The sequence below is a fragment of the Globicephala melas genome, chromosome 11 (genome assembly GCF_963455315.2).
Source record: "Globicephala melas chromosome 11, mGloMel1.2, whole genome shotgun sequence".
Lineage (NCBI taxonomy): Eukaryota > Metazoa > Chordata > Mammalia > Artiodactyla > Delphinidae > Globicephala > Globicephala melas.
In genome coordinates this window covers 45,564,327-45,591,798 of record NC_083324.2, presented here as the reverse complement: position 1 = coordinate 45,591,798, position 27,472 = coordinate 45,564,327, and the positions used below count along the sequence as shown (strand labels likewise).

The window sequence follows — 27,472 nt, the reverse complement described above, 5'->3', positions numbered from 1 at the left end:
GCTTAAGGCAGAGAATGATACATCAGCAAGATGGACTGATCGCAACTCCCATAAAGAACCTCTCCCCCAGGTTCTGTTTTCACATTTAACATTGTTTGTACTGGCAGCATGATTCTCTGCTCACAAGAGGAAGATAACAGGCACATCTCAGAATGCTGAGACAACGCAGAGATCATTCCAGTAAGGAGCCTGAGAAAACTGGACGTTCCAAGAACCCAGATTCATAATCACAGGATCACAGGAAAGCATCCAGGAGAGGAAGTTGGGGGAGATAATGGATACAGGATTTAGAAGCCAAGAAGAAATGTGGAGCCCCCAAACTGTAAACAGAGTTCCCTAGAGACTACACACCAGAGATAGGAAAATGTTTATTAAAGATGCAGGCATCATTAGAGCGAGACTGAATCCATAGCCTGTGCTTTTCAACACCACTGCATCTCTCCGTAGTATGACTGTGCCGATTAAAGCTCTATTATCAAAAACCTCAATTCAAGATCCCCTTATCTGTCCCACAGGACAAGGAAAGGCTATTGATGTGATCTTGCCCTTTTAAGTACTTTATTCTTGTGTACTCAATGCTACCTAGCTTATGTAGAGTATTAATGTATTTCTATTAATACGACCCAGTAAAATTATACTCATAAAGTGACAGAACTGAATGAATCAATTTGCCCACTAAACAAACAAACAAAATGTACATACGGTGTGTTGAAAAACATAGCTCCCAATATAAAACCAATCTAGAAAGAGTGACAATATATTGAAGTTCCTAGCCACTCTTGGCTAAGTTCTCCACGTATGTGTGGTGTGCCTTTAGTTTAGCCAGTGGCCCAGTACTAATACTAGTCTGCTGTTTCCCTGCCTCCCCGGCACCATTACCTCATGCTCCTTGTCATGTGTTGACACTGGCTTAAGGATCATATTTTTAATTTAAATTAATTTTATAGGAGCCTAGACAAACTATGTGATGCATGCAAATGGCAGATATAACTATTGTGAATTATCAGTGTTCCCTCCGTGCGAATGGCTTACTGAGAGTTGACTGTGTCTGGCTTCATGTGATAAGAATAGACTGATGCTATTCGGTCTATTCAGTTCCCTCCATGCTCCTGGCAATGTGTGAGCAATATGTTGTTTCCTAGCATGTAACTGCTTTTAATAGAAGGCAGCAAAAGTAACGACTCCTTGATATGTGATGTTATTAAGATATTTGTAGTTTTCTTTGAAAAGAGAAGCTGGTGTGATTAGGTACCTTTTGTTCCATTAACAGCAATAATAAAGATGCTATCACTCCTCAAAAAAAAAAAAAAATGCAGGCAAACACTGGAAGACCTTGAAAAAGTCCTTAACTCTCAATCTCTATTTTTTTCCTGTATAGAAATAAGATAGTTGGACTAGACAACTTCAAATGTCCTTTTCAGCAATAAAGTCAATGAGTCAAAGGAACAAAACTGAAACAAGACTTACAGATGGTTTAACAATAAATTTTGATGACTCCCTACTACTATTTTTTTCCTAAGACATATCAATGGATTTTAAGATTCTTCATTAATTTTATCGCTCTGGCAAGGGTGGGGAGAAGGTAAGTTGGAAAAAAAAAAGAATGGTAGTCATGTTAAAATTACATCCCAAGTTATAAGGCATGTCCCAAATATTACAGTATTATAATAGTAACCTACTTCCAAATCCCACTCTGTGTCAGCTACTTAGTTCATCACTGGAAAACAGGGATCCTGCTGTGGATTGATTCTGCGAGGTACACTCATTAAAGACAAGGCCTGCAACACAACAGCTGCCACTGGTTAGACCACAGATTCCCAACTGCATAAAACTATATGTGCTCGTGGATCTTTACACTTTAACTGGTTTGTTTTGAGACAAAATGATTGCTATTGTCACACCCAGTTCTCCTCCCTCTGCTCATACATCATGCATGAACAGCAAGACAAAAATCTCACAACCCAATTTCAGGTCTGCAGTTTCGCCAAGTTCATGGTATTCTGATTCTAAAGACGTCCAGGGGGACTTCCCTGGTGGTCCAGTGGCTAAGACTCCGCACTCTCACTGCAGGGGGCCCAGGTTCGATCCCTGGTCAGGGAACTAGATCCCACATGCTGCAACTAAAAGATCCCACATGCCGCAACTAAAGATCCCCCGTGCCGCAACTAAGACCTGGCACAGCCAAATAAATAAAAAGATTGAAATAAAAATTAAAAAAAAAAAAAAAAGACTTCCAGGAAGGTGAGGGAAGCAAGGCACGTGGGTCATGGGAAAAGTTGTCAGATGATGCTAGACAACACATCTTTGTGGGTAGAAAGACTATTAAGGACAAAGAGTAGTTAAAAGCATGAATTGAAGGACACAAAAGAAAACACAACACAAATTCTCACACGTAAAGCTCATTTCACAGAGCTTCTATCCAATATTAACACAAGTAGTGATTTCTTGCAAATAGAGTAAATAGGGACTCTTTGGACATGGATGTTCTATTTCTCTTTGTACCTATTTGTCTGATACAGTAGATATGATCAACAGACTTCCACATGTGGTTGCCCTATACAAGATTTTCTTAACAGCAGCACTAATGGCATTTGGGGCCAGATAATTCTTTGTCGTGGGAGACCTCCCTGTGCATTGTAGTATATTTAGTTGCATCCCTGGCCTCTAGATGCCCACTAGATGTCAGTAGCAGCCCTATCCCCAATTGTGACAACAAAAAATGTGTCTAAACATTGCCAAACGTCTTCTAGGAGAAAGGCGCAAAATCACTGCCAGTTGAGAACCACTGACTTTACTGATATATTCACACATTCCTTGAAAGAGCAAGATGTGGTTGAGAATGAGAAGCAGAGAAGTATGGGTGCCGTTGAGACTTAAGTGGGAGATTGAGGAGAGAGAGCATAAAATCATAGATTATAACCAGTCACTGACAGAGTTTTGAATACTCACCTAGGGAACTTGGGTTTTGTTTTATAGACAAGAGAGAATCATTAAAGGAATTCCAGAAAGAGGGTGATACGATTTGATTTTCATTTTAAGGAAATTTTCTTGATCTAAGAATGAGAGAGGATTGAAAAGACAACAGCTATCACAAAACTCTGACGTGGTAACTATGGAAAATAGAGCAGAGGATGTGGAAAGGAAATGGCCCACCTGCTGCATCTGTGAAACGGAATCATTAAAACGTAGTCTATTTATAAGGGTGCAGGATAGAGAGGAACTGAAGATTTCCATGAGGTTCCTGGGCTGAACAAGTGGGCAGGTGGCGGAGAAAACAGGGGTTAGTGTGTACCTGTGGGTAAGGATAAGAAGTTCATTTTTGTACATGTGGCTCCCAGATGTAATTTATTTTTATTTATTTATTTTTGGCCATACCACGCAGCTTGTGGGATCTTAGTTCCCTGACCAGGGATTGAACCCAGGCCCTCGGCAGTGACAGCAAGGAGTCCTAACCACTGGACCTCCAGGGAAGTCCCCCAGATATAGTTTAATCCAAATGGGTAAATAATCCTGTCACCTGGTGACACTGTATAGAGTTAGAAGAGGGACAAGATTGGATCCCTGGGTGACTACTTATCTTTAGAGGGTGGACAGAAATGGAGGAGAAATGCCTCAAAGAAGGCAGGAACTAACAAATCAGGAACGTCAGGAGAAAGTGGTGACCCGAGAGCCAAGAGGACATTTGCAAGGGGTGTAAATTATCAACAGGGATACATACTGCAGATGATGAAGCCCGGGAAGCCAGGCGCTGGTAGTAACCTCAGTTCAAGGAGTTTGGTGGGAGCAGAGGTCAGTTGCTACGGGCTGAGGAGCTAGTGGACAGACAGAAGAGAAACAGAGAGTAGCTGAACCAGAACTAGTCTTTCAGAACAACTCCCACTCTGCAGGGCCACAGCCTCCAGCCCCACCTGCAGGTGGAGCCGGCATCGAGGCTCTCTGGATGGACCATGCCCACCTCTTATGTTTGCGCCGAGTTGATTTTCAGTTTCCGTATTAACATCACCATGTGCGGCTTCCCTCAGGTGTATCTGTCACCTTTTCAGAATACTTTCGCTTTATATATCCTGGGGGTTCTTTTTGTTTTGAATCTTATTTGCCACCAGTTTCCAGCATATATCACTCCCCTCTTTTTCTTGTTTCCTCTTCACCCAGGCTTGTATTTTTCAAAGGAACATCAGGGAATCTGATCTGCCACCCGCAAGGCAGAAATAGTAAGGGAGCTTAGCCCCATTGGCCTGAATTACCCTTTGAGCCTCCTAGGAAAATAATAAAATAAATTTGGGGCCTGGTAGTTAGATCCCTTGCACTGAGAGTTAATATTTTCTCAAAGAGAAGGGGTCAGAGTGAAAAGCCTACGTCGAGTTTTCTACCGGGTGCTCTTGTGGGAACAGAAATCTGTAGTGTGAGACACAACCCAAGACACCAGCTGATTGTCTGCCAGACAAATGTACTGTTTGGCTTCTTCTTTCACATCAGTTCTTTCCCATTTCTCTTGATATTATCAACAGAATAAAGTTTATGTTATATACTTGACAATGAATAAGTTTTTATCGACTTTAGGGGGTACAATACAGTGGAAATCAGAAGACATCGGGTTTCCAGCTGCATTCATGCTAAGCACACTTTAGCCTGGACTACGTATGCTGGAAATGGGGGTAGAGGCTGAACAATTCAGTTGCTTAACTCCAATATCTATATCACTTCCACCAGACAAATATAGTCCTTCTTTCGGAGAAAAAAAATGGTTAAAGCCAGTTCTTTTTGTTTTCTCTTTCTGCTGAAGTAAGGAAGCAATTTTCCACTCTATAAAGTAATTTACATCTCAATCACTGGGCAGAGGAATTGTCTTTCAACATCAGAGAATCTTCTCTAGGTCTGAACTCTGTCCCTCTCAATAGGTATTGGAACATTGTCCTACCTCTGAACTTTTCAGTTATGTGAGCCTATAAACAACTTTTATTAGTTAGATTTGGGTTTTCTGTCATTTGCAAATTAATTATACTGATCCTGGCTTATATTTGAAAGCACTGTTTCCTTGTATAGCACCTTAATATCATATTTTCTCTTAGTGGTCACACAAGCTCCTCATTTGTATTTCATCTCAGTTGCTTGGAGGTTAAGTGTCTAAATAGGTACCTTTCATGCCCTAACCTTAACTTCGTGAATCCCACCGGACTAATGTTTGTCATACCGTAACATACCTTCCAAATTTGATGAAAATATACTCTCAGTTCCAGATTCTCCAGTGGATAATTTCCAATCTCTTTGAGGTATCTTCCAGATTCCCCTACCCTACCTATGTGAATTTTGGGTTTGCCACATCACCAGTGTTTTAAGTCAGATCATGTGGAATGCCCAGGATATTTTCATATCTGCTAGAGACTCTTACTGGACATCCATTTCCACGTGCTATTTCTTAATCCTCCTAGACCACCTATCTTTTGCCATGTTTTGCTAATTCTCTCATTGTGATACTTCTAAAATTTGTCTTGCCATTCCACCACTCTGCCTACAAACATTTCCATCTTTGAAAGAGGATTCCTAGGGTTGATCAACTTCCATGATCCTCTTCTGTAAGTCTAAACTGTTTCTTCTCTTTCATAGTTCCATTTCCATGGGTTCTTATTCTTATTCATTCTCTCTCTCTCTCCCATTTTAAAATACTGAACTCATCTAACGTATATGTCACCTTCACTCTGGAAGCTTTTGAATATTTAGGATTTTAATGATCACCTCCTTACATTCCCAATTGGAAAGTCAACCCTATTTCAACTGCTGCCTGCATAACGTTGCCACTGGTAGTGTAGTGTTGCCAATCTCTCACTGATGCTCTTTCTTAGCATTTCTTCTTGGTGTGTCCCCCTGTCCAATTCCCTAAGTAGAGTTGGTGTTCCAGAAGACTTCATCCTGGGCCCTTGTATTTGCCTGTACTGTCTCTGGGGGCAGTACGGTCCAATAGACCCTTCTGCATCAATGAAAATGTTCTACGCCTACACCATCCAATAAGGTAGCCAACTACCACATATAGTTACTGTGTGCTTGGAATCTGGCCAGTGTGGCTAAGGACATACACTTTAAATTTAATTTTAATACCCACACGTGGCTAGTGGCTACCGTATTGGATAGTGCAGCTCTAGATTACATTCATTTCTTCCCATGGCTTTAAATACCTTCTGTTCGTTTGACCACTCTCAAATGTACAGCTCCAGGTATCACTAACCCAGAGGTCCAGCCCATATATAAAACCACCTACTTGAAATTTCTAATTGTACATCTCACACTTATCGCAAATGTTAATCCAAAGTAGAGTTCTAGACTTTTCCATCTCCAAACCTATTCCCATTCCAGTCTTATTCATTCCAGTAAATGGCACCACTGTCTAACTCAGCTGCTCAAGTCAAAAGCCAGAAAGCTATCCCTGATTCCTCCCTGTCCATTATCCTTGCATCTAATCCACTGGCAGCAGCTCACTGATTTTATTTCCAAAATATATCTTAAATCCACCTTCTCTTCATTTCCATTACCACCACCCTCTCCAGGCCACCGTCATCCCCAACTTGGATGGCTAGCAGTCTCCAACATGATCTCTACTTTCACTTTTGTCCCCTTACAACCCATTTTCTATTAGCAGCCAGAGTGCTCATCATCATCTTATAATCAGAATCAAACACGTCATTCCTCCACTGAATACTCTTCAATGACTTCTTTTCACTTAGTGTGGAATTGAATGATCTGGCCCATGGATCTGTATAATCCCAGCTGGTGCCACACATGCCCTGTTCGTCTTGCTAAAACCAGTTTTCTTGAACGCGCCAAACTCTTCACACATCAGGGAGTCTGCACAGCTGTTCCCTCTGCCTGCGGTTCTTCCTGTTCTTGGTACAAGAGGCTCTTTCTCATCCTCTGAGTCATACCTTTAATGTTACCTCTTAGGATAGGCCTCCTGTGAGCATCTACAGAAAGAGGGTCCCACTTTCTGTACCTTGTTCATTCCCTTCAGAGCACTTAGCAATCTTTAATAATCTTGTTCACTTGATTTTTTTTGGTTGGTCTCTTTAATCTTCACTAGATTAATGTTCCAGGAAGGCAGGGAGCAGGTCTGACTTATCATTTCTTTACAGCACCTGGCACAGTGCTTTGCATACAAGCAGGTGCTCGGTAATATTTGCGTAATAAACAACTTCCTCAAAACACGTGTTCACATCACTCATTTCCATTTCCTGGGTCTGTGTAGTAACAAAATAAAATGTTTCCTGCTTATTAGAGGTACTCTAGCTGGACTACACCAGACCAAGTTCTCCTTACTACATGGCCTTTGGCTTCAGCAGTCAGAAACTCCAGAGTTATCAGTATGTTTGTACTTTTCAGGAAGCAGAAGTTTGGTCCAAGCAGGCCTCTGGCTTCTCCTCCTTGCTCCTTTATCAACCATTATACTCACTGGCTGGGAGCTTATAAAGTGGGATGCCTAAATAGCAATGGAGCAAACTGCAGTCTGGAAAATGGCTCTAAAGGTGGAGAGTCTGGAATGGATGTTTCATCTGTTTTGGCCAGCGTTCTTCTCTGAATAGGGCCTTTGGTTCTCTGACTCTTTAAGATGGTTCATACCATTCATTAATATCCTGTATTTCTTCATAATTAATATTTTAACAGCCTGTATCCCCTTTTAAAAAATATTTTATTTTACAGACTTGATTTCAAGTCTGTAATCAAGTTAATTTTGGAATTCTTCACCTTCCCCTTACTTGCTGCGTAGAATCTATGAGTGCCTAGCATTTATGTTTGATCATGGACCTATGCAGGGCATTTGTGACCCTGACACCAAGACACTGGATTATATTGCCACTGCTGATTGAGGATACCCAAAGGAGCATGAAGTGACCACTTCTCCCTCCTTTGGTGATAGCCCCACAGCTTACTTTGGGACGTAGGTATTATGGTGATGAGAAGGGGACAGACTAGGAGAGAATTTAGGATAGTGGTGCTATGAGAGGGGTTGTAGCTCTACAAATTTTTATGAAAAAAAATTCCGTTGGTTTACATTTTCCCAGTCCCAGAGTACTCTCTTATAACACAAGGGCAATCAGGTCTCCCAAGACTGCACAACCCAGACTGTCTCCATTGCTTTCCTTAAGTTACCTTAGTGACCTAAAGGAGGCCAACAACTTCTGAGGAAGAGAAGGTCCTGGAGTTGGCAAAGTAATAGCAATATCACTATATCAAATATGGTTTTAAGTGGGGTAGACTTATGGAAAGTAGTATTAATAAATACTTGTGTGGGCATGTACCCAGAAAGACACAGAAACAATGCATTGTCTCTGAGAAGGACTGGAAGACAGGAGTGACAAGGAAATTTACTTTTCACTGAACACATTTTTGAACTATTTCAATTTTTTTTTTATCATGAGTATGTTATAGCTAGTCAAAAATAAATACGTTTCAAAATTTGAAAAACATAAAGAAATGCAGTGTTGGTCCTCAAAGGGTCATTTAGCGGGACTAACAGGCATGAGACTGTTAGAAAAAATAGAAGATAGCACATAATTAAATACCAACTTGGGTGGTACTGACTACAATTAGAAAACGAAGAGAGGTCTGTTCACCTGAAGGAGTTGAATCTTAGATGAGGAAAGGAGACTTTTAGCCCAGGGAAATTTGAGCAAATAAAAACAGGCAGAAGCAGAAATGTGCACAGATAAAGAACAATAGATTCGGGAGTCAGATAGGCCTGGTTCCAATCTTAACTCTAAACTTTACTACCTAAGTGAACTTGAATGAGTTTATAACCTCTTTCAACCTCAGATTTCTCATTTGTAAAATGAGGATAAGAGTACCTACCTTATAGGATTAAGAAAAGTTAAGGAATGTATGTAAAATGGTTAGCACAGGACCTGAAATAGAGTAGGTGCTCAACTAAATGTTGCCTAGTATGAGTATGGCTGAACAGAGAGACCAGTCTTGCTAGAGGACAGGGTATCCACTCAGGAGAAGGGGCAAGACAATACTGGCTATTACAGTTACAGCAAACTGTGGGCAGTCATCTCATCTTGTGGCTGGGGTTCCTGTAGCATAAGAATTATAAACAAGTATCACCATTATGCATTCTCTAATGTTCAAGAAAGTGAGAAGTCTGACAGTTATAGGGTTTCTCTCTAGCATGGCGCCTCTGGTGCATAATCAAAACAGAATTCTGACTGAAGGCCTTCCCACAGTCATTACATTTATAGGGTCTTTCCCCAGTATGGATTCTCTGATGACGAGTAAGGTGTGCCTTGCAAATGAAGCTTTTCCCACAGTCAATACATTCATGAGGCTTCTCTCCAGTGTGGACCCATTGGTGCTGAGCAAGATCCAACTTCCACATGAAGCCTTTCCCACAGTCCTTACATTCATAAGCTTTCTCCCCGGTGTGGATTCTCTGATGTCGAAGAAGGACTGGGTTCTGAGTAAAACTTTTCCCACATTCCTTACATGTATATGGTTTCTCCCCGGTGTGGATTCGCTGATGTTGTGTACGGCTTGTGTTCTGACTAAAGCCCTTCCCACATTCCTTACATTCAAAGGGTTTCTCTCCAGTGTGAATTCTCTGGTGCCCAATCAGGTTTGACTTCCAAATGAAGGCTTTAGCACATTCTTGACAAACGTAGGGTTTCACCCCAGTGTGAGTCCTCTGATGTACAATGCAGTGTTATCTGAAACTGAAAGTCTTCCCGCATTCCTTACATCCACAGACTTTCTTCCCAATATGAATTCTCTGATGTTGATCAAAGTCTTCATTTTGAACAAAACACTTGCCACATTCTTCACATATATAGAATACCTGCTCATGTAGACTTTTCTGAGGTACAAGGTGGGTATAAACATCAGCATCTTTCAAATGCTCTTCTACTGAGGTCATCTCATCCTTGACAATCACTTCTATAATGTCACATGTAGTGTTCTCCACACTTTCCCTATTGGGGTAGGCAGGCCATCTCATTAACCTGCTTTTCTCCTCTTCGCAGGTTTTTCCAAACCAGAATTCCTGGGAACCACAGCACTGGGGTCCACCTGATAGCACCATGTGGTCCTGTGCCTCTTCAAAAGTATCCTCCTTCAGAATAAAACCTTCTTTCTCACTCTTGGACACAGACACTGAAAGAAGAAACCAGAGCTGCAAATGTCATCATTACCCATGACAGAGTGACTGAGGTCGCCAAGTGGTATTAATATGTCCATTTTTCTCCAAGTGCCACCCCTGTGTCTAAGTGGCCCTGACCTAGCTGAAAATGGTGAAACAGAGCTAACACACAGAAAGCAACCAAAATCAAAAGGCAGAAATTAGGCAGACAGTCCCTGAGGGCTGAGGGCTCTGATTTCCAGCACCAGAGCAAGCATGGGGCCGGCAGGTGGGGAGTTGGGGGCGGGGGATGCTCTTGGGAAATAGTTGAATTGAATTCTAAGGGAGATAAGTCAAAATTCCTTCTAGGTAGTTCAGTTTATAACATGAGAAGAACTAGCCAGGATTCAGACCAGAGGACCTGTTCAGAAATAAAGAATATCTGTGGTATACCTGGGGACCCTGAGCTTATCACACACGGTGGGGAGCACAAAGAAGACTCTCTCATACTTTTCAACACTGAATGGAAATAAAGTCTTCTCATTCAATCCAAACACCAGGTCCACCATGAAAAGTGCTTCCCTGAATTACTTTAGGCAGTGTTGGCCAAAGTGTCTCTTTGTTCCATAGTGTCTTATTCAAATTTCTGTTACAGCATCACATTTTGTTATAATTATACATTTTTGTATAATGTCTCATCAGACTGTGAGCCTTTCCGGGATAGGAGCCATATATTACTTGATTTCTGATCCCTAGCAATGAACACAATGAGAAAAATACAGCATTTACCTTTTAACATATTGATTGACCACTGCAGCCAGATAGGTAAGCCCTCTGTTCAGTTTGACCCTAAGATGAAAGATCCATCCAAATTTAATTATCTGCACTTGTCCAAATAAAAGTTGGAAGTTTAGAGTTTACATTTCCTCTGATTAATTAGTTGATCTGGGGATTTTTAGAGGGTCTTTTATTTAGAACATAAATGGAATGGAATTTTAACACTTTACAAAGGAAAGACAGGAGAAAAATGTGTGACTGGGAGAAAAGTGCTCATTTCCCTCTCACTTACCGGTACAAATTAGGCTTGGACCCTCTCATTGCAGTTTCGGTTTCAATGGCTCTTCTACCTGCTCAAGATGGGAGATCCCAGCAGGCTTTAGAAATGGATATTCTGCCAGGATCAAGATATAAATAAGGCTGACTCAGCTGGAGGAGTGGGGCCCATTAGGAAAGGAGCTGAGACAGAAGTAGTAGGGGAGAATGAAGGTTGGGGGAAAGACTGGTAAAACAGTGACCTGAAACTTGAGAGTAATAAGAATATAAAGGACAGGAAATAGAGGTTCAGGGAAGTTGTGATTCCATCAGTTCACCTATACAAAAAGTTATCACTCATTTTAAAATGTCAAGAAGAAACAGGAAAGACTAAGGTCTCTTCTGCACCTGCCCCTAGGAGCTGAAAGCCAATTCACATAGCAAAGTATCTGGATAGGAAAGAACTGCAAGGAGCTGTTCCTGAGGCTATGTTGGGAAAGCATCACCTCTTACTTTCCTTCCTTCCTATCTATTTATCTACTGCCTTCTCTTTTCACAAAGGATCAGCAATGGGTCTCTCATTTCTTATGGCATCCATAAGAAATGGCCTCATAGCCTCATTCAGCCATTCCCAGAAGTCACTTCTTGCTCTAATAATAAACACCCCTATTTACAAAGGTCCACTCTAATAAATTCTTCAGACTTAGCTAAGATTGGTCTCTTTGTAACTCCCAACCAAATCCTCCTAAGAAACAGATCAATTCTGCAATTTCCAAATGATGACCTTTCAGTGTGATGAGTTGGGAGATTGGGACTGACATATATACACTAATATGTATAAAATGGATAACTAATAAGAACCTGCTGTATAAAAAAATTAAATAAATAAATATATATATATATGGAGAGGACTTAAAAAAAAAATGATGACCTTTCATGCTGCTGAGGCAAAGGACTATATGCCTCGTGAGTACTCTCTTCTTTAAGACTTTGAGTAGGGACATGAGCTCCAAGGAGGGCTGCTGCAAGTCAGGGAGTTAGGGTTTTGCTCAAGGAATAACTTAGCTGTTAGCTTTCTGCCTAAAGCAGAGATGAGAATGCCCTTGAGTGGCAGGGACAGTAGGTACTGAGATCCTGAGAGAATGTAGAGGACACTGTAGGTGCCTCCCTACATCCATTCTACCCCTCCCCCACTAGGGAGTAGCCAGGCCCTTTGGGTGGGAGTGATCCCAAGTCCAGCTCCTGGTACAGGCCCTCACTGAGCTAAGCCAAACAGGTTATCCCATCCCACTCACTACATGAGAGATCCTTTCAGGGACCAGCAATCCAGGCCAAGTCAATCAGTGCAGAGCTTTTCCCTGGCTGTAGAGACCAATTTAGAGCCAGCATAAGACTTAAGATGGTGCAGCAGAGCAATACTTGGGACTGTGATTCACAATGGTTAAAGCCTAAGGAAGGCCTGCTCTGTTCCTCTCCATCGGTGTGAAGAAGCACAGTCCTGGTTACAACTACCAATCACCTTACAACCACGAGAGGAGCCAGACTGTAGACAAAACCAACATAAGAGGAGACAGAGAAGAGCAGAGACTGAAATTCTGATCCAAATATACCTGCAGCCCATTCTACCTATGGACTTGCCAATTACACAAAACAATAAATTCCTCTTTTTTATTTAAGCCAGTTTGAATTGGGTTGTTACTTGCAATCAACGGTATCCTAACATGGAAAGACTTCCAGACACAGCAAGGAACTGTGTGAATGGGGAAGTTGAGGGCACAGCTCAAGTCACCTGTGCCCACAGAAGAGCCTCTGTGGGAAGATGAAATGGGGCCAGGGGGCAATAAGAGGACACAGTTCTCAGTAGGAAATTAGGAGCAGGGAAGCCCTGTGTTGGGCCTAAACAAATGCCAGGGCTTTCCCACCAGAAATCCCTGAGGAACAGGAAGTATTTGGCTCAGGGTTATTTAGACTTCTTGATTTCTAATGATAAAAATGGCCATGATAAGGGCTTCCCTGGTGGCGCAGTGGTTGAGAGTCCGCCTGCCGATGCAGGGGACACGGGTTCGTGCCCCAGTCTGGGAAGATCCCACATGCTGCAGAGCGGCTGGGCCCGTGAGCCATAGACGCTGAGCCTGCGCGTCTGGAGCCTGTGCTCCGCAGTGGGAGAGGCCACAACAGTGAGAGGCCCGCGTACCGCAAAAAAAAAAAAAAAAATTGGCCATGATACCCCAAAGGGCAGTCCGAATCTTCTGCTGGAAGATTATAAGCAGGCCAGGAAAGTAGAAAGGCCACCTCAGATCAGAAAGGAAACAGAAAAGTCAGAGAGTAAAGATACATAACGGCTCTGAAAAGAACAGTGGAGATGGGGAAGAGGAAAAACAGGTACATGAAGATGGCAGATAGAAGAGCCCAGATGAATACAGCAAGGACTCAAGAAGATGGAAAACCATGGGAACACAGAGGAAAACAAGGAATCCCACTGGTGTCTACAGCACTAGGTTAAGAGAACACACCCATGACAATTTAAAGATTAAGACAAGGGAACTGGTCAGATGACTGGCACATGTATCCTCACTCACCTGAGGAGAGGCCCCTCGGGCCCTCTCCATCCAGAGCTCCCTGAGGAGCCAAGCTCCATGTGCTTCGTTCCAGCTGGAAAATCAGAGCCAGCTTGGGAAATGGAAATGCTGCTTGACAGGAAGGAAATGGGACAGGTGGGTGAGTAGGGTGACACAGAGCAACCCCAGGGCTCCTCCCAGGCCTGTGTCTTCAGGGGTGGGAGGGGAAAGAAGGGAAATTACTAGGGAGAACAAGAAAAAGAAGTCCGGGGAAAGGGACAGGAGACCCAGGGGAGAGGGGCCTGGAGGCTCACAAAGGTCAGGAAACAGAGAGGAAGGGGCGCTCAATAACAGCGTGAGTGAGCAAACAGATGACTTCACTCTTTGAGGAACTGAGCTTTCTTGTGCTCTCCCTCTCCGAGAGCTCTCAAGCTCAGACGTCTGCATGAGGATGGTTGGTATTGGGCTGGGTCTCCCAAACTGAGGTGGTGGGAACTGAGGGCTCAGAGGGGCACCAGGAATCTTCTCTCCTCCCACTGTATCCACAGCACATGAGTCAGGAGAACACCAGCTCTCAGCCGGGGGTAAGGAAGTCCTATGTGAGGCCTGAATTGATACCAGGACTTCCTACTTCCCAGCAACCACTAAGGTTGGGTCATTAAGAATACAAGAGCCTGAAGCTGCCACTCAACTGAGGTTATCAAAGACTCCTGAGCCTTTGAGGAAGAAGGAGCCAAGAAATTCCAAAGGGTAGAGGCAGAGCCCAGAGGGAAAGACCCTTACCCAAGGAAGCCACGGCCCCATAATCCTCCGGCATCACATCCCTGTACAGGGCCCTCTGAGCAGGGGTCAGGCCGGTCCATTCATTCTCAGAGAAGTAGATGGCTACATCCTCGAAGGTCACTGACTCCTGAAACAACATGTGTTTAAATGCCCTAGGACAATCCCAGGACCCAGGCCTGGAGTCTGGGTAGACCCAGGCACTAAGAGGTACTGGAGGGGATGCCCACTGAGGTTCTGGATTCTGAATGTCTAAGGGAACTCGCAACAGATTTTTGCCCCCTACTTACAAAGATATAAGGGATCAGCTACCAATCTTCTCATGTCTCTTCATTTTTACTTCAGCAAACATCCTCTCATCTTTTTCATGAGTCTCTGCAAGTTTTCCCTTTTCGTTCCCATATGTGCTCTAAGTGCCAACCTTTCTCCACAGTGTATCCTCCTTCAGAGGTCACCAACCCTTGATAACAAGAGCAACTGACATTTATTGAGCCTGTGCCAAGCACTTTACATATATTACTCTGGGCACGCCTCACAGAATGTGAGAAGGACATTAGACCCATTTTACAGAAGGGAAACTGAGGCTCAGAGATTAACATCCCCCGAGTTAAAGAGCTGAGACAGAACTCAGGCCTGTGGGACTCTCTGGCTCTTACCTACTATGGCACACTGTCTTCTATCCTCACTCCTGCCACCCCTGCTGCCCCTGTCTAGGACTCTTGCTCTTCTCTCCCTCCCAGTCACTGCCACCAGCCAAAGAGGCAGCTAAGGGCCCCTCAGAACACTCAGGCTGCTCGAGAGGCTGTACTCAACAGGGCAGAGCCCAACTCTGACTACTCCCTAACGCACCTACCCTACTCTCTTCCCCACATCCCAGTCTCAGTGTTCCTTTTTCTGTATTTCTCGGAGCCCTAGCTCCTGCACCTTTTCTTTTCTTTCCTTTCTCTCTCACTCTCTTCCTTGAGAAACACAAACAGTGCTAACTTGGAGCCATCAAGACTTCTTATAATTCCCAGCCACTGCCTCATTCAGGGTCTCAATCTCAATACTATGGAGGGGCCAGTTCTGGTCCATTCCCATCAGTCCTTGCCCGGCAATGTTCTCACAGCAACTTCCCCAGCATTCCAAGGCTCAAAGACTTTGGCTGGCTCACTTTTGCCTGCCTAAAAAAGTCCAACTCTCTGAACTGCAGACAACTCCAGTCACATTCAGGGACCCAGCTTACTTCCCAAGGATCATCCCCTGCAAGACCACCCTCATGCCCTATACTGTCACGGTTCCGTTATGAACCCAAACCCTTTCCTTGCCCAGATCTGTATCCTTGGACCTACAGCCCCCTCCGTCCCCACCCCTCCTCCACCCCCAGCCTGAAGATCCAGATCCTTCCTCCTACTCCTGCAAGCTCATGTTCTTCTCAAGACCCACCTCAAACAAAACCAGCTCTGTAAAACCAGTCGTGGAAATTCTGGCCATTCGTCGCCACACACAGCGCTCTGTGCTGGGACACCTCTGCCCCAGAATTGGCTCATGCCTGTGCATCTGCACGTGTGCTTCCCCTGCCGCCGCAAGCCTGGGGGATGTCGAAGCCACTCTGCCCCTACCTGTTCCTCTGGGCCCTCCACTCTGGGCTGTACTCCGGTTTATCGGTAGCCGCACTGCCTCCTCTCCGCCCCTCATGTGGGCCTAGAGCCCCGGGCAGAGCCGAGCCAGCTTCGTGGCGCCGGCTCAGCGCTCACCGGGCCCGACCGGGGACTACCCGGGGTCAGGGAGGGACGCTCCAGACCCGGGCGGGCCTGACATAGCGGCCCCCGCCCCCCCGCGCCCGGGAGCCGCCCGAACAAGAGCCAGGCTCCAAGCCCCTACCAGCCCCATGCCCAGCTCCCCACTTTCTGCGTGGGCCAGGTCTCTGCATGCGAAAGGCGGAGGCTGCAGCACTTTTGCCATTCCGGCTTCTCTAGGACGGTGGAGGGCTCCGCGTCTCCATGGTACTCCCTTCTCGCCACGCAAAGTCGCAAAGTCGGGAGGGGAGAGTGGTCCAGCTCTCCCAGAGACACAGAGCGCTCCGGGCCCTGCAGAAATCAAGGAGAACGGTAGCGGGGTGGGGGTGGGGGGAGGCTGGGGAGGAGGCTTCCTCTGGGAATCCTTTCCCGGCCCTTTTCTTCCCACTGACCACTCTTCTCCACCTCATTGAACCTTTGTAGGATGGATGCCGGTATAAGTATCCATAGCATTCACTTGACTGTGCCTGTTCACATATGTGCCTCCTTCTACTAAGTTCTACATTCCCAGAGAGCAGACTATGTCCTTGATATGTTCATCTTTGTGCCTCTAGCATCCGCCCAACGTCTCGCACCTCTTAGGGCCCAATTTCTTTAAGTGGCATAGAATGTTTGTTGAATCAAAGCATGATTAAATGTTGAACCAGTTTTTCAGTTGAACAGTGAGGCCCAAAGAGAGGAAACGACTTACCTAACATCACACAGCATGTCAGGAAGCTATGCTTTTAAAGAAAGTTGTGGAAATAAAGGAAGACCTCCCAACTGAGAACAAGCAACGGCTATTTATTCAGAGCTTATTATAGCAAGGAAGTCAGCCACCATACTTGCATTTGGCAGAGAAGTGGGAAAGCTCTGTAGTAGGAAAAAAGGAAGGCTTCAGGTATGCTCTGATTAAAGATTGTAGGCATGAGGGCTTACTAGATGCAAAGCATCTGATGTGATTGGTTGGGAAGCATTATTCAAATTCTGGCTGTTTGAGGCTGGTTACTACAGGAGTTATTTTGGCTTCCGGGACTGGTTGCTACAGATAGTAGTTTGAACTCTTGGACTGGTTATTGCAGATAGTGGGTTGGTTTCCTGGACGGGCTGCTGCAGATTGTGGGTCAGAGTTCTATTTTTCTATATGGTTTGGCCATTGTTCATTTGTATATTCAGTCTCCTGGGTGAACAAGGAAGGAAGATGATGTCTGCTTCACAGGAATTCAAGTCTACAGGTTCAGATGCGTTATAGCTACCCAGGTACTGAGAGTTTACAGATACCATACCTATGAAAAGTCACAGAGCAAAGGAGACCTCAGATGAACTCCCAGGCTTGTTGGTTGGTTGGTTGGTTTCTAAGAGGATACTGGAATAACTCATAAAGGGACACTAGCTGATAGTCTGTGAGTGCTGAGAAGGAAGCAGAGACTCAACTTGGGAAAGATCACTAGGAAGGTTGAGCATACAAAAAAATGTTCCCATGATTTTCTTTGGGACCAGATGGAGAAAACTGAACTGGTGACAAAACAATTATGGGAGTTTTAGCTCAGAACAAGGAGCCCTCAGATAACTGATGACTAAGTCATCATCCACCTGAAAAAAGGTCTCTTATGACTATGATCAGCGTTTGGTTCAAAATTTTTTAGAAAACGAAAGAGGAGAGGAATAGTCTGTCATAATTAACCATATATTTTTACTCTCTCTATTGTTCTTCTGTCAAACATACAGCAGCAGGCAAGGCCAAGGCCAAGGCTAACTCCCAACTGATTTGACCAGTAAAGATACAATATGCCATTTTTAGATTCATATAATGTATTACTTACATAAACAGCAAAAGGAAGAGTAGCCAAATATCCCAATTCCCCAAGTCCTTGTCCCACACACCAAAAACAATGATACGGAAACGAAAGGGGGCTGGATGACTGCAACGTGGGTTGTGGCATACGCCTTGCTGAGGAGACAATTTTAGACTGCAGCTAAACAGTGTTATAGTCTGCAGTTATAACCTGAGGAGAGTGGGGCAGAAAGCCTCATGCCTCATCAGAATCTGGGAGGCAATGACAAATTGTCTCATGGCAGCCTCCCATGGGGATAGGGACAGAAGTGGAAGATGGCCTCAAAATCTTGTAAAGTTCCTCTCATCCTCTCATGTTCTGGAATGCTCACAGGATGATCTGCCAAGACTCAAATTAGCTATAGTTCAAGCCTTTGCCTGCACGGCCTATAGAGATATGCGTGAAATTGCCAGGGCACCATGGTAGACACACTCCCCTACAACTTTACCTCCTAACTTCTAACACGGGAAGAATTCTCGGGAGCATAAATCACCACATAGGTCATCAGATACTCTAATTAATTGTACAGATAGAGGATTGGGCCAAATGTGTTCATTTGTCTTAGGTAGCATTGGACAAGAGTGACCATGATTACGACTCACAGTGGTATAACCAGGCTCACTGGAGGAAAGACCATGTCAGGCTCCACATCCAGAGCGAAGCCAGCTAAATGTGTCATTAATCCAGGTGAGACAAGAAAAACTAGCAATGGCACATATCCCAGCTAAACTGGCTAGCAAAAAATCCAGGGCAATACAATTGTCCATTACCATTCATGCTAGAGAATTTAGAAAAGTCACTGATCTGTGAAAAATGTACAAGAGAGTCCAGCATAACAGTATGAGGCTAAAGGGAATCACATCAATGTCCATAAAGTTAATACTGTTCTATTGTTTCTTTTTTTTTTTTTTTTTTTTTGCGGTACGCAGGCCTCTCACTGTTGTGGCCTCTCCCGTCGTGGAGCACAGGCTCCGACGCACAGGCTCAGCGGCCATGGCTCACGGGCTTAGCCGCTGCGCGGCATGTGGGATCTTCCCGGGCCGGGGCACGAACCCGTGTCCCCTGCATCGGCAGGCGGACTCTCAGCCACTGCACCACCAGGGAAGCCCTCTATTGTTTCTTGACGAGGCTGTTCCTTTCTGGAGTCAATGGCTGTTGGGAGGATTCTGAGGGTTTTTAAACTAAGATCATTTGCTGGCCAGTAGTCAAACTGAAGTTAGTGGCAAAAGCCTGGGTTAAATCTGCCAGATATCCCACAGACAAAACCTAAGATAGGTTAACGATCCCTCCCTCTGCCCCTGACTTCAGAGTCTAAGGTGTTTTCTTCTTCCCAACCAAGGTTGTTCCTCTCCTTCCACAGCCACGTGATCATTACGACCAGACTCTGCAACAATTACTTCACCTTTTCCTCAATCCTCCCCATGTCTTCCCACACTATACGCATCATCTCATCCCTAGTTAGCTCAGAAGTTCCTATTTATAAAACGTGTAACACCCTAGACCATCTCCCACCCTCTGACATGTAAGTCATGCCAATATCACCTTAGGAGTTATCACCTCATAATTCATGATCATTATAATCATTTTCTATAATTGCCTAAATCCAGTTACAACTATAATTTCCCATCTGAGTACTGATTTCACTATATGCCGTAAGTTTTGGTTTTCATTTTCGTTCACGTCAAGGTATTTTCTAATATCTCTCGTAAATGCTTCAAGAAATCATTAGGAAGCTTGTACAGGGATTCTTGCAGACTCCATGTGTGTCTTTTTGCCTTACGATTTGGTTATGTATCCTTAGTACACCACTGTAATAAATCTTAGTCATGAGTAAAACTATATGCTGAGTCCTGTGAGTTCTTCTAGGGAATCTCTGAATGTGAAGGCGGTCCTGGAGATCCCTGATATGGGTTATGAGAACTAGATTGCATGAAACATGTAAAGCATTTGGCGTAATTCTTGGCTCATGGTAAATTCTCAAAATAAGAATGGTAAAATTCTTAAATGGTAAAAAATAAGTGGTCACAGTGGCAATGGGGATGACCAGCACAGGGCCATGAACAGAATAGGCACCCAATGTCAATTATTCCAATCCCCATCCTATTCCTTCATTCACTTCCACCATATGCCCTCATATCTCTTAGCCTCTTAGTGAATGAACAGCCCAGTACCTTTATAATGGCATCTCACTGCCGGCAAGTACCTCAAGTTCAGCCTCCTGTTTGATATAGCAGAACAGCAGGGCCCAGAAAGGTGAAATGAAATGTCCCATATCATGTCGTGAGTTGGTGACAGAGTTGAGACAAGAATCCAATTTGCCCTTTAAGTCCTACACTGGCTTCAATGTCACCTGGTACATGAGATGCAGACTAGGAGTAAGGTAATTAACCTGGGGCCAGGCTGTCAAGAACCCAGGTGCTGTGGATGGGTTTCCTTCTCTTCCTGGAAAAAAGAAAACTTGAAAGCTAGGGAGGAAGAGGAGCCATAAATAAGCCCAGCTCTAAGTTAAATGAGACTATTTCTGATCTAAAGGTAGAGTGAAATAATTTTTTTCCCTGCATCTCCATTTCAAAGGTACTGCTGTTGACTCCTAGGGGTTAGGCAGTGGGCAGGAAGTGGCTAGCACTGGGGGAGAAGTCAATATCACTCAGAATTGGAACAAAGGGCAAACAAGACTCAAGGGATAGCCAGTGTAGCCGGTCTAGAGCATGCCCAGAGGAACCACAGCAGGTAAACAAATTCTTTCGCCGGTGCACAGTTGCTTAAAGTTCTGGGCCATGTATGGAATGAAAAGACATGAGATCTGACGGCACCTGAAACCAACCTGAGCCCTGTGGGTCAACCCAGTGACTTCTCTGGTGGTCCAGTGCTTAAGACTCCGCGCATCCCTGGTGGGGGAACTAAGGCCCCACATCCCACATACTGTGCAGAGCGGCCAAAAAAACAAAAAAGAACTCATCCCACCCTCCAGCCCACCACGTAATGTGCAAATGAGGTGAGCCTTAAGTGGTGGCTTCTCTCAGCGCGCACGCATTGGAAACAGCAGCGGTCTAAGCAGATAGGTTAGGGGGTCCCCTGAGAAAGAGAACAAAGAATGACTTTCTTGAGAACCCATTCTGGCCTAACCCATTTTGTGATCTAAGCCCGGCTGCAACGCTTGCCCTTGAACAGGTCTCAGTAATTAATGATCTTAAAGGAGGGAATGCAGAAACACCGGAGGACCAGTCAAGAAACCATAGGGCAGCCTTGGGGCAGCCTCCTGGTTCCTCAAGGGATATACGTAATAACATATCTTTGAGTTCTGCAAGAACTAAGCCCCCCCCCCCCAGGTGGAGGATGGAATTAAGATGTCAACCCTCCTGAATTCCATCAACTAAAGCTTGGACTCTGTCAACCTTTGCCCGGATTCTATGCTAAATTCTGCTCCCCTCAAGCCCCCTCATGAATATGCATGATATGCATGTATCATTAGCTTAAACCTTCCCCAACTTTGCTGTTCAGGGTGACACTGCTTTGGGTAAGAGCTCTGGTGTTCTCCTTACTTGCTGCAAGCAATAATAAAGCCTTCCTTCTCCCGATCACAGTGGGCGGGAAGGAGTCAGCCCTCTCCGACACGTCTTCCCCCCCTCAGCCCCACTCCCTTACTGATTGCTCCGCAGACGAAATGAGAGACACACAACCGTCTGCGCAAAGCTCCGCCGACTTACGGAGAGAGGTCGCCTCAGGACTGAGAACTGCCTGCGGCGCCTACCTAAAGACGCCTTTACGGAGGCGGCGGGGAGCGGAAGTACGTCACCGCCTTTCCGGCCCTCAGGCCCCAAGGCCTCTCTAGCAGGCCCGGAGGTCGCCCTTGCTGATTGTTGATCCTCCTCGACTGCCCCGCCCACCATCCCACCATGGTGACTCCACCCCCACCCTCACCGGGAGGTGCGGCTGGAGTGGGGAAGGCTGAGACTTGACGCAGGCCTGTGGTCCTCACTCTGCCCTGCTGGGCCCCGGCCATTCCGGAGGACTGGGAGGGCAGCCTCGTGGGCCGATTTCCCAGGGGCAGGCCAGCCTCCACCTGCTGGTATATCTGGCCACCCTTCAGTGGCCCGGACCCAGACGAACGGGTGGCTGGACCTGCTGTCATGGGAAGGGCTCAGTGCCGCGTGATGGGTCGAAGACGGAAACCGCACTGAGCTGGAGACTCTTCCCCCTCCTCTGAGCACTCCGGCCACATAGGCTCCCTTGGGACGACCCTGCCACATGCCTTAGAAGCATGTCCCCTACACCCTTACACACAGCACACATTGGCCTGGCCTTGTCCTCCAGGTCTCCACTTAATTACCACCTGATCAGTGTGGCCTCCCTGACTCCCCACCCTCCTTCCCGCTCTGCCCCCCCCCCACTTTTTTAAAATTTATTTAATTAATTAATTTAGTTTTGGCTGCGTTGGGCCTTGTTGCTGTGCGCAGGCTTATTCTAGTTGCGACGAGCGAGCGGGTGCTACTCTTCATTGCAGTGCGCGGGCTTCTCATTGCAGTGGCTTCTCTTGTTGCGGAGCACGGGCTCTAGGCGTGCAGGCTTCAGTCGTTGGGGCACGTGGGCTCAGTAGTTGTGGCTCGCGGGCTCTGGAGTGCAGGCTCAGTAGTTGTCGCACACGGGCTTTGTTGCTCCGCGGCATGTGGGGTCTTCCCGGGCCAGGGCTGGAACCTGTGTGCCCTGCATTGGCAGGCGGATTCTTAACCACTGCGCCACCAGGGAAGCCTTCCACTCTGCCCTTCTTTGCAGCACTTAACACAATTGTGATGATATGCTTCTTTGGTCAAGGCCATAAACTCCAACAAGGCAGGGACAAGGTCTATCTCATTTAGGGTTGTAGCAAAATTTCTGGCAACTGAGTGCACAGTAAACATCTGTTGAATGGATAGAAGGTGCTGTTCCAAGAAAGGGGGAAATGAATGGATGAGTGGGTGTGAGTGAATGAATAAATGAAGGTGAGAATGAATGTAAGATGGTGCTGCCATCCATTAAAAACTGAGGGACAAAGTTCAGCTTTTTGGATTTGACCCACAGTTTCTGATTTTATATATATATATATATATATATATATATATATATAATTTTTTTTTTTTTTCGCCACACATCTTGCAGAATCTTAGTTCCCTGACCAGGGATTGAACCTGGGACACTGCAGTGAAAGCACCAAGTCCTAACAACTGTATCACCAGAGAATTCCTTTTTTTTATTTTTTTAAAATTTTATTTATTTCAAAGCTCCTTGTTTTTTTTTTTTTGTTTGTTTTGTTTTGTTTTTTGCTGCACGCGGGCCTCTCACTGTTGTGGCCTCTCCCATTGCAGAGCACAGGCTCCAGATGCGCAGGCTCAGCGGCCATGGCTCACGGGCCCAGGTGCTCCACGCCATGTGGGATCTTCCCGGAATGGGGCACGAACCCATGTCCCCTGCATCGGCAGGCGGACTCTCAACCACTGCGCCACCAGGGAAGCCCTAAAATTTTATTTATTTATTTATATTTTTGGCTCCGTTGGGTCTTCGTTGCTGCGCGCGGGCTTTCTCTAGTTGGGGCTACTCTTTGTTGCAGTGCACGGGCTTCTCATTGCAGTGGCTTCTCTTGTTGTGAAGCACAGGCTGTAGTCTAGGCGCGCCGGCTTCAGTAGTTGTGGCTCGCAGGCTCTAGAGCGCAGGCTCAGTAGTTGTGGCGCACGGGCTTAGTTGCTCCACGGCATGTGGGAATCTTCCCAGACCAGGGATAGAACCCGTGTGCCCTGCATTGGCAGGTGGATTCTTAAGCACTGCACCACCAGGGAAGTCCTGGGAATTCCCTTTCTGAACATATTCTAAGGCTAAGGAGAGTTGGTGGAGCTGAGTACTTGCTGTGGTTGCCATGAGCAATCAGAGAGGACTTCATGGAGGCAGAGTGTGGATGTTTTCAGCTCCCTGCTGGGAGGAGCTGCACAAGGCAAAGGGAGCTCCCTCAAGAGGGGATGTAGGAATCTTATGGTCATCTGAGGAGACAAAGTCCCTGTTTGCAGGTCATTTAGGAAGTTAAAGAGTAACTTGGGGGTTATCAGAACTGGTTGAATCGAGTCTGAACCTCATCACCTATTGCAACAATGAGCTAGGTTGCTTGACTAAACCCTTAGAGTCAACGGTACAGCTTTCCCCTTCTTGGGCCTACTGGCAGGGACCTGGCCTGACATCTCACAGAAGGTCCCCAGTAAACTGTCAACTCACCTCACCCAAGCTAGAGCAGGTATCAGAAAAAGTCCCCACTACACTCTGAACCTAGATCCTTATTGTAAAATAAAACAGTTTGTTTGAAGTCCCTATCATCTCTGACATTTCATAATTCCAAGATTCCCAGTCTGTATTTCTTTTTTTTTTTTTGCGGTACGCGGGCCTCTCACCATTGTGGCCTCTCCCGTCGCGGAGCACAGGCTCCGGGCGCGCAGGCTCAGCGGCCACGGCTCACGGACCCAGCCGCTCCGTGGCATGTGGGATCCTCCTGGACCGGGGCACGAACCCGTGTCCCCTGCATCGGCAGGCGGACTCCCAACCACTGTGCCACCAGGGAAGCCCCCCACTCTGTATTTCTTGCTAGAGAAGTATGCAAGCCAGTTGGCGAGAGGCTTGGAGACTGAAGTCTGAGCCTGTGCTTGAAGGGTCCTCTGTCTGGGAGGTTCTGTGGGTCTTTTAAAGATAAGGAAGGGGTGGATGTGAAACTTAGTAAGTGCTCGGTGCATTTCTGCTGAATGAACTAGCAAATTAATGAATACATGAATTCATGAGTAAATAAAGGAGTGAATAATCAGTAAGTCACGGGGGTGAGGATGGAGTCAAGGAAGGCTTGGCAGAGAAGCTGCTGGAGCTGGGTCTGAAAAGGTCAGAACAAAGCCTGAAGCTGGTGAGGGGGCTGTGACCATAGCTAGAGGTTTCCTTCTGGGCTTTTTCCTAGTCCCGCCTCCTCCTCCCACATGACAAGGTCCTAACAAAATCCAGGGGAACGTTTTGCTCCCAGGTACTGTCTCGCCAGGGTTATTTACTGTAACTTGCCGTCACCAGGCAAGGTCCAAGTGGACAGATTTTTCTACCCTCAACTTGTCAAGACCTCCCAAACTCTCTGGCACCCAGAGAACAACGTGTCCAGAGCTCAACCTGGAAGAGCACAGCCATGGTGCTCTGGGGTCTGGTGCTGGGAGCTCTGATTGTGGCCACTGTGGGGTACCTGTGCCTGCAGGAGCTGCTCCGGCAACAGAGACCCAAGGAGCCCCCTCTGGATAAGGGCTCCGTGCCCTGGCTGGGCCATGCTTTAGCTTTCCGGAAGAATATGTTTGAATTTCTGAAGCACATGCGGGCTAAACACGGGGACATATTCACGGTGCAGCTAGGGGGCCAGTACTTCACCTTTGTCATGGACCCTCTCTCCTTTGGCCCCATCCTCAAGGATACGCAGAGAAGACTAGACTTTGTGGAGTATGCGGAAAGCCTGGTGCTAAAGGTATTTGGATACCGCTCCTTGCAGGGAGACTACCAGATGATACACTCAGCCAGCACCAAGCACCTCATGGGGAATGGCTTGGAGGAGCTCAACAAAGCCATGCTGGACAGCCTGTCCTTGGTTATGCTGGGGCCCACGGGCCCCAGTCTGGATGCCAGTAGCTGGCGTGAGAATGGCCTCTTTCACTTCTGCTACAACATCTTGTTCAAGGCCGGCTACCTGGGCTTGTTTGGCTACACAAAGGACAAGGAACAGGACCTGCTACAGGCAGAGGAATTATTCGTGCAGTTCCGCAAGTTCGACCGCCTGTTCCCCAGGTTTGTCTACTCCCTACTGGGACCCCGGGAGTGGCTGGAAGTGGGCCGGCTCCAGCGTCTCTTCCATAAGACGCTCTCTGTGGAACACAACATGGAGAAGTACGGCATAAGCAACTGGATCACCTATATGCTTCAGTTTCTGAGGGAGCAGGGAGTCGCCCCAGCCATGCAGGACAAGTTCAACTTCATGATGCTCTGGGCCTCCCAGGGTAACACAGGGCCTACCTCTTTCTGGGTCCTCCTGTTCCTCCTGAAGCATCCAGAAGCCATGCGGGCTGTGAGGGAGGAGGCCACCCAGGTCCTGGGAGGGGCCAGGCTGGAGGCCAAGCAGTCCTTCAACTTTAATGTCGGTGCCCTGCACCGCATGCCGGTGCTGGACAGCGTGATGGAGGAGACACTGCGGCTGAGGGCCGCGCCGACCCTCCTCAGGGTGGTGCACAGTGACCACAGCCTGAAGATGGCCAATGGGCAGGAGTACCTGCTCCGCAATGGAGACATCCTGGCCCTCTTCCCTTATCTCTCAGTGCACATGGACCCCGACATCCACTCGGAGCCCACCACCTTCAAGTACGATCGCTTCCTCACCCCCAGCGGCAGCCGAAAAGTAGACTTCTACAAGGCAGGCAAGAAGATCCACCACTACACCATGCCATGGGGCTCAGGTGTCTCCATCTGCCCTGGGAGGTTCTTGGCCCTCAGCGAGATGAAGCTCTTTGTCCTGCTCGTGGTCACACACTTTGACCTGGAGCTGGTGGACCCTGACACACCTGTGCCACCCGTGGACCCCCAGCGCTGGGGCTTTGGCACCACACAGCCCAGCCACGAGGTGCGATTCCGCTACCGCCTGCGCCTGTGGAGTGAGCTCTGCCCAGGTGGCCGCAAGCCTGGCTAGGGGCTTCCCTTGGGGTCTCCAGCTCCGCTCAGCCCTCTGAAGCCCCAGACCAGCCCTTCCTCTGACCTGCTTGCCCTCTCTGCTCTTTGGCCTCCTTCTAGGCGCCTCACAGGCTTCTTCTCTCTTTAAAACACTGTCTCTCACAGTGGATTCTGCAGAAACTGCCTCTCACAGGAAGTCCAGGGAAGGGGAGATATCTGTGGGCAACTCAGTTTGGGGGCTAATACATGCCTTGACAAGTCCTGCAGTATAGACACTGGTTACGGTGGGCAATGCAGCATCTTGCAAACGTTAGTCTCCACCCTCCCACTCTGCTTTTGTTGTTTTTCCTCAACACTTATTCCACATCCTGTGGAATTCAGGGTTTAGAACAGTGTCATCCTATAGCAGTATGAGGCAAGCCACGCGCATAATTCTTAATTTCCTAGTTGACACATTTTTTTTAAAGTAAAAAGAAAGAGGTGAAATTCATTTTTATACTATATTTTACTCGACCTGATATATCTAAAATATTAGCATTTCAACAGGGAGTCAATATAAAGGTATTAATGAAATATTTTTACATCTCTTTTTCCCTTCAAAATCTGGTATGTACTTTTTAACCCTTGATACTGAGCACATCTCAGTTCAGACTAGCCCCATCCTAAGTGCTCAATAGCTACGTGGGGCTAGTGGCTTCTGTATTGGATAGAGCAGCTCTAGAG

General features: G+C 46.3%; 2 protein-coding genes across 2 annotated transcripts in view; one reads left to right on the top strand and one right to left on the bottom strand.

Annotated features, from left to right (window-relative positions):
- The window catches only part of ZNF662 (zinc finger protein 662), a 78,574-nt gene extending 62,541 nt beyond the window's left edge, over positions 1 to 16,033 (bottom strand). The window contains 5 exon segments of the mRNA XM_060307206.1: positions 3,719 to 3,812; positions 8,889 to 10,131; positions 13,708 to 13,815; positions 14,470 to 14,596; positions 15,892 to 16,033. Of these exon segments, the coding sequence (XP_060163189.1) occupies positions 9,104 to 10,131; positions 13,708 to 13,815; positions 14,470 to 14,596; positions 15,892 to 16,005 (1,377 nt within the window). The 5' untranslated portion in view covers positions 16,006 to 16,033 and the 3' untranslated portion in view covers positions 3,719 to 3,812; positions 8,889 to 9,103.
- Positions 16,034 to 25,232: 9,199 nt separating this feature from the next.
- Positions 25,233 to 26,768, top strand: CYP8B1 (cytochrome P450 family 8 subfamily B member 1). Its single transcript, XM_030830251.2, has one exon. The coding sequence runs from the start codon at positions 25,233 to 25,235 to the stop codon at positions 26,766 to 26,768; it is 1,536 nt and encodes a 511-aa protein (XP_030686111.1).
- Positions 26,769 to 27,472: the final 704 nt, after the last annotated feature.